The sequence below is a fragment of the Rana temporaria genome, chromosome 8, assembly GCF_905171775.1.
Source record: "Rana temporaria chromosome 8, aRanTem1.1, whole genome shotgun sequence".
NCBI lineage: Eukaryota > Metazoa > Chordata > Amphibia > Anura > Ranidae > Rana > Rana temporaria.
The window spans coordinates 42,726,180-42,741,479 of record NC_053496.1 but is presented as its reverse complement, the minus strand read 5'-3'; the positions used below and the strand labels follow the sequence as shown (position 1 = coordinate 42,741,479).

Below are 15,300 nucleotides of genomic sequence, written 5' to 3'. Positions count from 1 at the left end.
ACCATCGTCCTGACACAAGGAACAACAAACTTGCTGGGAAGGTGTTCATTTACAGATAGAAAAGGATCAGAGTGGAACTCCAGCTTCCAACTCTACTCTCTGAAGCTAAGTTCTATTTAAAAAAAAAAAAAAACACCCTATACGTGCCTTTTTGTCTTGGTGTTTTGAGGCCGGTCTCGTGATCAGATATCCTTTTCTTCTTCAACAGCAGAAGTGGGTTGTCCTTCCTTTGGGATAAGTGCTGCTTATGTAGTCATGAGTAGTGTTGAGCGGAATACGCCATATTCGATTTCGCGATATATCACGAATATATAGCCGAATATTCGTGAAATATTCGCTAAAATCGAATATTCGTTATATTTTATCAAAAACAAATTGTTGCGAAATTTCGCTAATGCGAATGCGAAACTGATTGCGAAATTTCGCTAATGCGAATGCGAAATTGATTGCGAAATTTTGAAACATTCAATTTCACCTGTCCTTTGGAAAAAGTGTGGTTTTACGTAATGGACCCTGCAACTAACAAGGTATTAATAAAATAAATACATTATTATATAGATTTGAGGGTTTACTTTGACCAATTTGTATATTGATTAGTTTAATAAATATTGAATAACCATAGATTTGGAAAATACAAGTAAACCGTTTACGTTGACATCTCTTAAATGTCTTTATGTTAAACAGTTATTATTCTCATTAAAGAGGTGAAATGCAAATGATGATGACACGGGACAAAAGATGGAAAATTCTTTGAAGATGTGATACACTGGAAAAACGCACAGAAACACTCCACTCTCTCCTATGACAACTGTGGTAGGAGAACTCTGATTGGCTCTGATGCAAAAGAAGTGCGGAGAAAGTATTCGCGAATATTCGGAAATCGAATATTCGCGATTGCGAATATTCAGCAACATAAAAGGATCGCCTCAGCTTAGCTACTCGGCCCAGGGTCTCTAATCATACCAGCAATGCTTTTAGACGTCGATGGAGATCACTAGGATGTGATCTGTTTTAAAAATAAAATTTAAAAAATACGAATATTCGGAATAGCGAATATTGGCCGCGAAATTCGAGTTATTCGCGAATATTCGAATATGCCATATTCGTAACGAATATTCGCAATGCGAATATTCGTGAGCAACACTAGTGATGAGTAAATTAAGTGCTACTAAGTCTAGAGAGTACTATGAGCCCAAACAGGGTAATGACCCATTCCCAGGTGGTGTGTACATGTGAAAGTGGGTTGGATGGAAGAAATTAGGAAAAATGGCCCTGCAGGGATTCATTTTGAATAGGTTGTGTAATGCATGGTAAAACATGATTTTAACTGCACATTACTGCAATAAGCAGATGTGAATCCAGCCCAATTCAAGTTTTAACCCACTCCCGACAAACAGCCTTCTTACCCTTGCAGTTTTTTAAAAATCGTTTTATACATACTAATTTACTATGGGTTCTCAATCCAAGGCACATGATGCCATGTCCTTCTCCAGAAGAAAGTTGAATGACTGATGCTGGTCTACTGTGAGTTTGAGGGAATGATGAGGGATACTAGGTTAGAGTTGGATCCGTGGGGCAGCACTGGAGTGTGCCCCCCTCCCACTGCATCTCGTTCATCCCCGGGCTTACCTGACACATCAATAACGTCAGAGAACAATCCAATGAAACGGCAGAGAGATACGTGAGGCCAAGATAGCCATCACTCATCTCTATACCCTTGGAGGACCGGAGAGACATCTGCTATAACCTTCAGTTCCTGGGCCATAATAAACAAAATTTAAATTTTTTTTATAAAAAAATGTATTTTGCTTTTTAAGGTAAATGAGAGATCTGGGGTCTTTTTGACCTCAGGTCTATCAATAAAGAAGACCTGTCATTCTTAAATCTATTACAAGGGATGTTTACATTCCTTGTAGTAGGAATAAAAGTGATTACCCACTTGCCGACCGGTCCACACACTTATACGTCGACAGAAGGGCACGGCTGAGTAAAGCAACATATATGTAAATATAAATTTTGCGCGGTGCGGGCATGTGCGCGCCCCTGCCGTGAGCTCTGTGATCGTGCCCGCGGGACCGCAATCGTATCATGGAGCTGCAGAATGGGGGGATGCCTGTGTAAACAAAGCATCTCCCTGTTCTGCCTTGTGACAGAACACGGATATTCTTGTCATCAGGAGCAGTGATCAGTGTTGTGTCACATGTAGCTCAGCCCCCCTTCAGTTAGAATCACTCCCTAGGACACACTTAACCCCTTCCCCGCCCCCTAGTGGTTAACCCCTTCCCTGTCAGTGTCATTTACACAGTAATCAGTGCATTTTTATAGCACTGATCGCTGTATAAATGACTATGGTCTCAAAATAGCGTCAAAAGTGTCCGCCATAATGTCGCAGTCACGATAAAAATTGATGAACGCCGCCATAACTAGAAAAAAAATATTAATAAAAATGCCATACAACTATCAATTTTGTAGAAACTATGGCCCATATTCACGTAGAGCGGCGTATATTTGAGTCAACGTAACATAGAGAGGCAAGAACAGTATTCACAAAGCACTTGCTCCCTAAGTTACGGTGGTGTAGCGAAAATGGGCCGGCGTAAGCCAGCCTAATTCAAAGTAGGAAGGTAGTGGGCGTGTTATTAAAATGTATTAAAATGAAGCGTGACCCCATGTAAATGAAGGGCCGAACGAACGGCACATGCTCAGAATCACGTCGCATATACTCCCTAAGATACGACGGCTCAATGCCTACGACGTGAACGTAACCTACGCCCAGCCCCATTCACGTACGACTTACGTAAACGACGTACAATACGACGGCTGTTCCCTGGTCCATACCCTAACATGACTTACACCTGCTTTATGAGTCGTAACTTTACGTTGGACGTACGATTTACGTAAACGGCGTAGCTTACTGCGACGGGCGCAAGTACGTTCGTGAATCGGCGTATCTAGGTCATTTACATATTCGACGCGTAAATCAACGGAAGTGCCCCTAGTGGCCAGCATAAATATGCACCCAAGATACGACGGCGTAGGAGACTTACGTTGGTCGTATTAAGCCAAAATTCAGGCGTATCTTGTTTCCTGAATACGGCGCATAGATACGACGGCGCATCTGTGGACTTACGCGGCGTATCAGTAGAACGTTGGCGTAAGTCCTTCCTGAATCCGGGCCTTTATCTTTTGCGCAAACCAATCAATTAACGCTTACTGTAATTTTTTTTACCAAAAATATGTAGAAGAATATGTATCGGCCTAAACTGAGAAAATTTTTATTTTTTATATATATATTTTTTGGGGGATATTTATTATTGCAAAAAGTAAAAAATATTGCTTTTTTTCAAAATTGACGCTCTACTTTTGTTTATAGCACAAAAAATAAATACTGCAGAGGTGATCAAATACCACCAAAAAAAAGCCCTATTTGTGGGGAAAAAAGGACTTCAATTTTGTTTGGGAGCCAAGTCGTACGATCGCGCAATTGTCAGTTAAAATGACGCAGTGCCGAATCGCAAAAAGTGGCAACCAAATCCTTCGGGGGTAAAGTGGTTAAAATACATACACAAATAAGGGACAGTGGGACAGATCCTCAAAAGGGATACGCCGGTGTATCTACTGATACGCCATCGTATCCCTGTTTCTATCTTTGGAACTGATCCACAGAATCAGTTTCCAAGAGATAGACAGAAGATCCGACATGTGTAAGGGACTTACACTGCCGGATCTTAGGATGCAGTACCGCATCCGCCGCTGGGGGCATTTCGCGTCGAAATGCCGCCTCGGGTATGCAAATTAGCACTTACGGAGATCCACGAAGCTTTTCTGCTTAGTTTTTTCTCCGTAAGTTTTAGTTTGCAATTGTAAAATTAGGGCTGCTTTTACAAAGTGTAAACTGTTTACACCTTGTAAAAGCAGACCCTTCTGTCCAGCGACGCTTTTTTTTTTTGTTTTAAAACATTTTTTTCCCGCCGTATCTTTTTTTTCCCGACGCAACTTTATTGACCCGGCGCGATCTACAAAGCTCGGCGTAACGTAATTTCGCGCTATGCACGTCGGGAAAATGACGTCACGAGCATGCGCAGTACGGCCGGCGCGGGAGCGCGCCTAATTTAAATGGGAATCGCCCCCATTTGAAGAGGAACGCCTTGCGCCGGCGGAATTTAAGTTACACAGCCGAAAATTTCTAGGTAAGTGCTTTGTGGATCGGGCACTTAGGTAGAAATTTTAAGGCAGTGTAACTTAAATGGGAATTTTTACGTTACGCCGGCTCTTTGTGGATCTGGCCCAGTAACTCTAAACTGGTAATCTGTAAAAAAAAATAAAAAAATGTCGCCTATGGAGATTTTTAAGTACTGTAGTTTGCTGCCATTCCATGAACGTGCACACTTTTAAAGCATGACATGTTAGGCATCTATTTACCCGATGTGACATCATCTTTCACATTATATAAAACAAATTCTGGTAACTATTGTGTTTTGTTTTTTTTTATTATTCATTGAAGTGTATTTTTTTTTCTAAAGTTGCATTTTAAGACTGCTGCTCAAATACTGTGTGACACAAAATATTGCAACGATCGCCATTTTATTCTCTAGGGTTTCTGCTAAAATATAATGCTTGAGGGTTTTAAGTAATTTTCTTGCAAAACAAACTAATTTAAACGTTAAAAAAGAAAAGTTACAGAAAAGGCCTGATCGTCAAGAGGACCAATTTTAAAAATAAACAAAGCAAAAACAAAAAAGCACAGGGATGGAGTTGGGCTTTTGATTTTCCCAACTCTATTTAAAAAAAATTGCCAGAATTAGACCTTATGTAGACCTTCTTATGACAAGGATATGTCATAAATTGGAAAGCGTCTTTGATTGTAATGGGATGGACAAGAAATGAGGGAGGGAATATCTACTCATAATTCAGATCCAGCTTTAAAAGCCTAGGCTTGGCTTTGATGTATTCTTCCCGCTTTATAAAATGCATCCTCAATACATGCCAATTCAGAAACCAGAAACACCATAATGACCAAGGTTTTTTTCATAGAAAAGAAAATAATAGGAGAACTTCAAAAACAGGGCCCAGGAAATGTATCTCATAATGAAGCTCAGAGATAGGAGGACAATTCCACACCGGGGTCAAAGTTAGAGGCTAAGCCCTGGCTTGAATATATCTTAATCATTATACAAATACATTTGTGTCCAGAAAAATCAGCTTTCACTCACCTGAACAAAGACATATTCATCTTGGACTATGAGGGAGTTGGTGTCGATGTATCCCGGAAAGGGTTTTGTCCTCACATTCTCTGAACAATTGTTCATCTTACAGACAATGTACTGTGCATCTGAAATGCAAGAAAATTAGCAGATGGTCAAATTACAGACAATTCTCCATGGACTACATCAAAGATTTGAGATGACATTACATACCGTATTTTCCGCACTATAAGACGCATTTCCCCCCCCCCCAGAAATATGGAAGAAAATGTCTCTGCGTCTTATGGTGTGAATATACGATAGGCACCACCCGCCGCCGCTGGCACCACCCCCCGCCCAGTGCACTTTGCGGGGGCTGCATCTCCGCGTGAAAGAAGCCTTTCCTCTGCCGAGTTCCGGCTCCCGCACACAAACTGTCCCCAGCCAGCTACAGACCCCCAGGTAGGCCTGTAGTGAAGAATAGCGGCGTGACTTGGCTGGGTGAGGGAGGGCGGGGACGAGCGCCCCATAAGCGGCCAGTGATTGGCCGCACTCTGTTACTGACGGAGGCTCCGCCTACCCTCTGTGACATTCAGGCTCAGCGCAGGTGTGCGGCACAGTTGCTTGGCGCTGTGTGATGATGGGCAGGAGGTGGGGGTGGGGCATTACATGCTAAGCTACATGCAGGAGACATCTATATCCTTATAGATCAGCACTATGGCAGTAGTTTAGAAAAGATGAGTGTGGGTTTACATCCACTTTAATCCATTTTTCTTCTATCCTGACAAGTGTTCTAGTCCCTGCTGCAGAGAAACACCCCATAACAGGATATGTCCCATTTTTTACTGTCTTTTGTAGATATGCATTGTTTAGATGAACTATGGTGAGACCCCTGACTAGAGCAAATCTTTGTATTACTTCTGTAACATATTTCATTTTCAACTGTCATTTTGTCATCTTCGGTGACACCTATTCCCCCCCAGTTGTTTGAATTCCTTTGAATATGTATTGTATTTCTCTCAAGTGTTCCAGCGCAACCTGACATTGACCCAGCAGCGGCTTAAGGAGTTCATTCTCCCCCTAACGGCGGACATGTGTTCCTCAAGCAGGAGGAGGACTCTCTATCCAAGATCATTCCTCCTTCTTTCGAAATCACGCGCATGCGCAGATTTCGACCTGTTTGTGCACTGTGGGAGTAACTGACCCGGTGATGTCAGTGCCCGGCGTTGCCCGCCGCACTTGACAAACTTCTGGGTTGGATGCCTTAATGGTGGCCCAATGGCCGCCGACAACCAGACGGCAGACACCCAGGAAGGATCTGCTTTGGATTAGTCAGGTAAGCCCTCGCTCTCCACACTCTTAAGCTCCACCAACCTGGAAACCAGCTAGTGGCACCTGCCACCATGACAGGTGGCCACTGTTTCCGGGTTTACCCTATTTAGCCCCAGTTGCCTCTTAGGTTTATCTCTCATCCATGGACTTACTGCCCATGTCTCTCCCCTTCTTTTTTCTATAGATCGGGCTCAACAGCTACAAGCATCTGGACACCAGCGATTCTGAGGCCACATGGAAAAAGGTGTTCTGGTCAGATTAGACTAAGGCCTCGTATACACGATAGGATAGCCAGAGGACAACGGTCTGAAGGACCGTTGTCTTAGGTTAACCGATGAAGCTGACTGATGGTCCGTCGTGCGTACACACCATCAGTTAAAAAAACGATCGTGTCAGAACGCGGTGACGTAAAACACAACGACGTGCTGAAAAACGAAGTTCAATGCTTCCAAGCATGCATCGACTTGATTCTGAGCATGCGCAGGTTTTTAACCCATGCTTTTGCATACTAACAATCGGTTTTGACCTGTCCATCGGTTAAATTTTAAAGCAAGTTCTCATTTTTTTATCCTAAGGTTAAATAACCTATGGGGCCTACACTCGATCGGTTTGGACTGATGAAAACGGTGCTTCAGACCGTTGTCCTCTGGCTATCCTATCGTGTATACAAGGCCTAAAATTTTATTATTTGACCTTAACACCAAACAATATATTTGGCGGAAACTTCTCGTTCACATAAAGTTTGTTAGCCACAAGGATATTACATAAGTGCCAACAGGTTTCAGAAGATTACAGACTCCTTCATCAGGGCTTTAAACTCAAAAAATAAAATCTCAGTTTGACATTAGTATACAGAAATGATTTCAGTTGTTTAGCCCCTTCCTGCCCAACCTGATGTGCCTTTAAAAGGTTAATTATACCCGGGGCAGGAAGAATTAGTAATCACTGAGACTACTGTGATTGGCTGTCAGTGGTTATATGATCAGGAACCAGTCCACTGGCTACCGATCATTGGTGGGAGCAGGAGCTTTCTTTGATATTTGTTTTAATCCTCTTTTACTTTAGCTTCATACAGCCTCTTCCTTTCTATATTCACTCACTCCAGCTTTAGATTAACATCTGGCCTGGCTTCCTGCCTGCATAATCTGTGTTGGCAGGGGGGCAAACACAGAAGCAAATCTACCTTTGCAGAGCACTCATTTTCCCTATGACTAAGAGTGCTGGAATAAGGAGAAACATTGGCACATTTTAGCTAATAAAATCTCATAAAAAAGTAGAGAGGAGGTGGAATATTTTTAGCTGGACTGCAGGAAAATTGAAATATGTATTTGAAATGCACTTATGTATAGTGTAATTTGTAATTCTGTTCAGCCAGTCTTGTGATTTATACCCATCTGCTACACTGTACAGCCAAGTAGGTGACAAGTCCAGCTGTCTCATTGGACAGTAAATCAGAAACATCAACTCTGTCCAACTAGCAGGTAGGTGATCCTGGATGCAGTAGAGTGCTACAGTGCTCTCCCTGGATCTTTATTGTGTAACTCACATGACTCGCTGAACATAATTGCAGTTAAAAGCTCCCCCCTCTTTACACACATTGAGGGGAAAAAATATTTGATCCCTTTCTGATTTTATACGTTTGCCTTCTGACAAAGAAATGATTAGTCTAATTTTTTTTAAACTTTATAATCTCTATTATTTTTTTCCCAGTACAAAACATCAGTTAAAGAAGTAATACTTCCATTTGTTATACATGCAACATATTGAAATATCTTTTGTCATCCCCACTTTACCCATTCCCTATCCACCCCCCCCCCCCCCCCCCAAAAAAAATGCTTATTTTTCACACACACATTCTACAACTATTACAAAGATTCCTTTTTTTCCCTCTTTTTTTACTCTCCAGGGTAATTAGTCTTATTTGTCTGCTGACCACAGCTCTCTTTCTCTCTTTGTTCCTCATAACTTATCAGTAGGGATGAGCCAAACACCCCCCCCCCTGTTTGGTTCGCACCAGAACCTTCGAACGGACTGAACATTCGCACGAACATTTAGAACCCCATTGACGTCTATGGGACTCGAACGTTCGAATTCAAAAGTGCTAATTTTAAAGCCCAATATGCAAGTTACTGTTGTAAAACAGAGAACCCGGGTCTTGCCCCAGGGAACATGTATCAATGGAAAAAAAGTTTTAAAAACTGTCGTTTTTTCAGGAGCAGTGATTTTAATGATGCTTAAAAAAAAAAAATATGAAAAATTCCTTTAAATATTGTACCTGCTGGGTGTCTATAGTATGCCTGTAAAAACGTCTTTGAGAACCCGGGTCTTGCCCCAGGGAACATGTATCAATGGAAAAAAAGTTTTAAAAACGGTCGTTTTTTTCAGAGCACACGGCCAGTACACACCAAGTAGCTTTAGGTGCAAACTGCAGAGCACAGGGCCAGTACACACCAAGTAGCTTTAGGTGCAAACTACAGAGGACACAGGCAATAAACCACCTAAGAATACTGCAGCTAGCACAATCATCTGCCTGCCAGTAATTTAGGAAGAGCGGATCTAGCTAAACTATACAGTGTATAAATATGTACAACACCTGGGATGTATATATATCCTCTACACACTGTAACATTAACTGACTTGCCTGCCTGCCTGCTTTATCTACCTGCAAAAAATGACACTCTCTCTATTCTCTCTTAACCACCGCAACACACTACACTAGGCCGACCTGCAGGCGGCCTTTTATAGTGTGGGGCGTGTACTAAACCCCCTGAGCCATAATTGGCCAAAGCCACCCTGGCTTTGGCAAATTATGGCTCTCCGTTTCTTGCTGTGCTGTGATTGGCCAAGCATACGGGTCATAGTGCATGCTTGGCCAATCATCAGCCAGCGATGCCGCAGTGAATTATGGTCTGTGAAACGTAACTAGAATTTGGCGCGAATGCCCCGTTTTGTTCGTATTTTGACGAACGATCGAACATACGATGTTCGAGTCGAACATGAGTTCGACTCGAATACGAAGCTCATCCCTACTTATCGGGCTGATCTGATCTCTTCTCCTCTCACTAGGGCAGGCAACCCATTCTTCTCAACCAGGCCTCCCACATAGTTTTACATTTATTAAAGTTGCCGCGTCTGGTCAAAACTGCCTTTTCCTTCCACACTGTCGCATTTATTACATTAACCCAATCTGTTGTTGTCGGCGCTTTCTGTGATTGCCAATTTTGTGCTATAGCTTTTCTGGCCTGAAACAGGCACCTCAAAACCACTACCGTGACGCCTTTTTGAAAGTGCCTCTCCTCTATGCAGCCCAGTAGGCATACCCTGGGCTCCAATTCCAGAGTGATCCCAAAGGCTGTATTTATGATGTCAAGTACCTTAACCCAGTATCTGTACAACTTCAGGCATTTCCACATCATGTGTATGAGGTCACCTGTATCTTGACATCTAGGGCACTTATCGTCTAATTTCCTTCCAAACAAATGTAATCTTTTTGGGGTGTAATAAACTCTATGCACTAAGAATAAATGGGATACTCTCTGTGACAGGGAGAGTGACACCAATGTCCCCAGTTCCCATTGTTCAGTTCTTATAGGGCCTATATCCTCCTCCCATTTTCCTTTATTTTTACCCATATTCTCCTCAGATATAAAGCCGCCGCTAATCTGAGTATATAATTCTGAAATAAGGCCTTTGGATATCCCTGACTTGATTAGCCGTTGAAGGTGAAGTCTATAATTTTATTAGTAGGTTTATTTTAACAGTGAGAGACAGAATAACAACAAAAATATCCAGAAAAACACATTTAAAAAAAGTTATAAATTGATTTGCTTTTTAACGAGTTAGATTAGTATTTGACCCCTTTGCAAAACATGACTTAGTACTTGGTGGCAAAACCCTTGTTGGCAGTCACAGAGGTCAGACGTTTCTTGTAGTTGACCACCAGGTTTGCACACATCTCAGGAGGGATTTTGTCCCACTCCTCTTTGCCGATCCTCTCCAAGTCAGTAAGGTTTCTAGGCTGATGTTTAATAACTTACCGTGTTTCTCCGAAAATAAGCCCAGGTCTTATATAAATTTTTGCTACAAAAAACACACTAGGGCTAATTTTCGGGGTAGGGCTTATTTAATAACGGCATTAAAGTGGTTGTAACCCTAAAAAACAGAGAGAAGACCCGAGATCCAGGCAACTTTAGCGGGGAGGAGAGGATGAAAGCAAAGATCCCGCTGACGTCAGCCCGCTCGTACACTGAATAGAAAGGGGCTGCAGACATCAGCCGGGACGATAAAAGAGGACCTCCAGTGGCTGTAAAACATATAATTAAAACAGTAATAAACTGAGACACTGCACCAGTATACAGTAATGGATTACAGTTTTTTTTGTGAACTTTGATAGGGCTTATTTTCGGGGTAGGGCTTATATTGCAGCCCACCCTGATAATTGCACTAGGTCTTACTTACGGGGTAGGGCTTATTTTCGGGGAAACACGGTAAACCTTCAGCTTCCTCCACATATTTTCTATAGGATTAAGGTCTAGAGACTGGCTAGGCCACTCCAGGACCTTAATGTGCTTCATCTTGAGCCACTCCTTTGTTGCCTTGTCCATGTGTTTTGGGTCATTGTCATGCTGGAATATCCATCCATGACCCTTTTTGCCCTGACTGAGGGAAGGAGGATCTCACCCAAGATTTGATGGTACATGGCCCCCGTCCATCGTCCCTTTGATGCAGTGAAGTTGTCCTGTCCCCTTAGCAGAAAAACACCCCCAAAGCATAATATTTCCACCTCCATGTTTGATGGTGGGGATGGTATTCTTGGGGTCACAGGCAGTATTCCTCCTTCTTCAAACACGGAAAGTTGAGTTGATGCCAAAGAGCTTGATTTAGGTCTCATCTGACCACAACACTTTCACCCAGTTCCACTCTGAATCGTTCAGATGTTCATTAGAAAATTTCAGACGGGCGTGTACATGTGCTTTCTTGAGCAGGGAGACCTTGTGGGCACTACATGATTTCAGTCCTTCACGGCGTAGTGTGTTACCAATTGTTTTTTTGGTGACTATGGACTCAGCTGCCTTGAGATCATTGACAGGATTTTCCCGTAACGGCTGATTCCTCACCGTTTTCATGATCATTGAAACTCCACAAAGTGAGATCTTGCATGGAGCCCCAGACCAAGGGTGATTGACAGTTATTTTGTGTTTCTTCCATTTGCAAATAATCACACCAACTGTTGTCACTCTCTCAGCAAGCTGCTTGGCGATGGTCTTGTAGCCCATTCCAGTCTTGTGTGGGTCTACAATCTTATCCCTGACATCCTTGGACAGCTCTTTGGTCTTGGCCATGGTGGAGAGATTGGAATCTGATTGATTGATTGATTGCTTCTGTGGACAGGTAACTAGCTGACATTGGAAGCTCTCCCTTTAAGAGAGTGCTCCCAATCTCAGCTCATTACCTGTATAGAAGACACCTGGGAGCCAGAAATATTGCTGATTGATAGGGGATCAAATATTTATTTCACTCATTAAAATGCAAATCACTTTATAACTTTTTTAAAATATGTTTTTCTGGATACTTTTGTAGTTGGTCTGTCTCTCACTGTTCAAATAAACCTACCATTAAAATTATAGACTTATCGTTGCATTGGTGCTGTCAATGTAATGGAAAAATGTTGCTTAATTGGTGGTATCACCAGAAAAAGAAAATGTCCCAGAGTTGATGGTGTTACAAAAAAAAAAACATTTCCTGCATTGGTGGTGTCACCGTAAGGAAAAAAAAATCTAAGTTGGTGGTGTCAGTGAAAAGAAAAAAAATTCCCTGCATCAGTGGTGAAAGAAACACCATAACAAACCCCCTGCACAGAGCTTATTCTTCATTGTGTGATGTCATGCCTTCAAATATGGAGGCAGTGGTGTGGTGGGGCAGGTCCAGCATTAGAGTGTTACTAAACCCACAGTAAAATCAGTCTGTATATGCAGTAAATAAAGTGTAAATATACTAAATTATCCTCTGCATTGTGTAAAAAGGCTGTTTGATCCTGTCTTCTCTAATGCTTCCCTTCTTCCACAGTCTCCAATTTATCTCCTGATAGAAAAGAGCCCTAGGAGGCACTTTGCACATGCTCAGATTTGTGTGTATTGCTAAAAAGTTTTTGGAAGGGTGCATGTGATCAGCCCAGGGCCAATCAGCACAGTCCAGACAGAGGGTCAGGGATCCTGCAGCCTCATGGGACAGTGCGAGGAGAATGAAAACTCCCCCTACAAGCTTTAACCTCCCTGGCGGTATGATTCTGTCTGGAATTACGTACCAAAAGCGGTACAATTATTTTGCAAGGAAATTTGGCGTTTTATACTGTAGGCCTGTAATTTTTAGAAATAACTCACTTAAATCTGACCAAGCAAGAGTCTTGTAGGCATCCCGGGTATGATTTTTTTTTTGAAAAAAAAATTATAATATAATAAATAATTATAAATAATTATAACAAATAATATAATTATAATAAAAATTATTCAATAATGTAATCAACTCAAAATCACTGAAATTTGCTCAGTTGCAGAATTGTCGCTGTCATTTTTTTTTTTTTTTTATGACGAATTTCCCCACAAATCGCTATCGCACATTTCTGCAAGTGATTGTAATTTATTATCGCTGTTTTCTAGCTGATCTAAAACCATTTTTGACATAAAGGGACACTTTTGGACAATCTACAGTTTTTAGGCAGAAAGAACATTTTTTATTATATAAAAAAGTACATGTAGGGTACTGGGCAGACCACTAGGGACAAGGGGGGTGTGTGTATTTTTTACATACAGTACTGTAATCTATAAGATTACAGTATACTGTATGTAAAGTGTTTGTTTACTTTTTTGAATTTGGCGCCGATCTCCGCTCCCGTGCGTCGTAACGTCGCAGGGAACGGAGCTCGGCGGCACACGGGGAGACTGTGAATCGAGCGAGGAGGTCCCGCTCGCTCACACAGCGGGGTGGCATCGCTGGATCCAGGGACAAGGTAAGTAACTTGCCTGTGGATCCAGCGAAAGGTAAGCCACGCCGCTGCACACTCTGCACGTCCACCCCGAGCGTGACTCGGGGATACCGATCCTAACATTGGAAACCTACCCCGAGTCACGCTCGGGTTTACCGCCAGGGAGGTTAACTAGAGCTTGGCCGGACTCGGATAGAAGTCAAAAGACTGCTATATATTGCTGATGGAATAGGGTATTTAGCAATTGAAATTGACTAAAACAATTGCATTTCCATGTTTTGTGTACTGTGGGAGACCAGATATAGTGAATGCAGAGTCCTGGGTTTAACACTTTAAGGGGAGTGAAGTTCCTTTTTTAAACCGGCAAAGAAAAAGTATAAAATCGGCCTTGTGTCTGTTTGTGTTGAGTCACACTTTCAGCAATTGAAAATTCACATTAAATCTGTAATAATTGTTCCATGTCCTGTTCTGGGTTAAAATATGTAAAACAGGACAGCAAATGGTGTCAGTTGTTGCTGGATCGGCACAGCAGTGTGTTAGCGGTAATTGCCTGTAGGTAGCTGGGTGATTTGAGCTTTCAGAATCCCTCCATGGTTTGTTCATTTGCTACATGCCGCTGTGGATGGAGACATCATAATCCTCTCATAAGATGCATAGGCACCCGTGATAAATGCAGCTAGACCTCTGTTTTATTCACTGAATTTAAGCCTTGTTAGTGTCAGTTACGGGTTTGTCTGGAGAAGGTATCACCATAGCTGCAATCACAGGATAACACACGACTGAAATAAATGTAAAAGCTAAAACTATTATCTTCTGCACATGAAACTTGCTTAAATGCAATGAAACAATGTTCCTTTTTGTCACTGTAACAAGGCAAGGGGTCTAGTCATTATAGTAGAAATCCCTCCCTCTTTTCTCTATGCCATAAACAGACGCCAAATTTCTCTCCTCAATTATTTTATTTTAGCACCCTCTAGTGTGCTAGAATATATATTTTAACAGAGTATGTAAATTTTTGGCTTGGCTGGCACCCAAGCCTAATGTTTTTCTGGGTCAGGGTTTGAGTGACTCAGGGAGAGCTGGGTGACTCACAGGCAGCATCTCTAAGATCCCCCCCCCCCTACTTCTGGAACTTGCTGGAAACTTCCAGAAGAATAGGTGTGGAGGTGAGGAGGAGTTGCCTGGAGTATTTTAAGAGCCCTGATCAATCCCCAACAGATGGGTTGGCTGGTGGCAGGCACCCTTAAATACTTAGGGTCAGCCCAGCTGGTGCAGTGGAGTTCGGGTGGAAGCTAAACAGGTAGTGTTTTTGTCTAGAACAGTACCAAAGCAAAATTACATTTCTAAAGGAAATTTTTTATTTAAAGTGGAAGTTCACCCTTCTAAACAACATTATTTTAAACAAAGGGGCTCAGTCAGTCTAAAAACATTCCGCTGTTAAAAAAAATTAGAAAAGTTTCCATACCTGTTTTTCAGCTGAAAAAGGCACTTCCTGGTCTAGGTGCTGCGGGGTTGGGCGTGTCTCTCTGTGCTAGCTTTGCCGCAATGCTTCCTGGGTTTACAGTGTCACGCTGCCCAGGAAAGAATTCACAACCCCCTAACTCCAAATCGCGCATTATTTCCGCTCGTCACATGACTCTTGAAGCCAGTCATGTGACGTGGGCGGATAGAAAAGATCGCTATTGTGTTTACTGTGAAGGGGGTGAGTCCTTTTCAGGATGCTGCGCCGTTGTCACAGCAACTGTGCAGTGTTGACGGCGCGGCTCGCCGTCAACACTGCGCAGGCACGGGATAGAGCGGTGA

General features: G+C 42.4%; 1 protein-coding gene across 5 annotated transcripts in view; it reads right to left on the bottom strand.

Annotated features, from left to right (window-relative positions):
* SORCS1 (sortilin related VPS10 domain containing receptor 1) overlaps window positions 1–15,300 on the bottom strand; it is an 834,705-nt gene that overhangs the window by 290,387 nt on the left and 529,018 nt on the right. For all 5 annotated transcript variants that reach the window (XM_040361653.1, XM_040361650.1, XM_040361655.1 and 2 more), the window contains exon 7: window positions 5,214–5,332. In XM_040361653.1, the coding sequence (XP_040217587.1) occupies window positions 5,214–5,332 (119 nt within the window). The remainder of the gene's footprint in view (window positions 1–5,213; window positions 5,333–15,300) is intronic.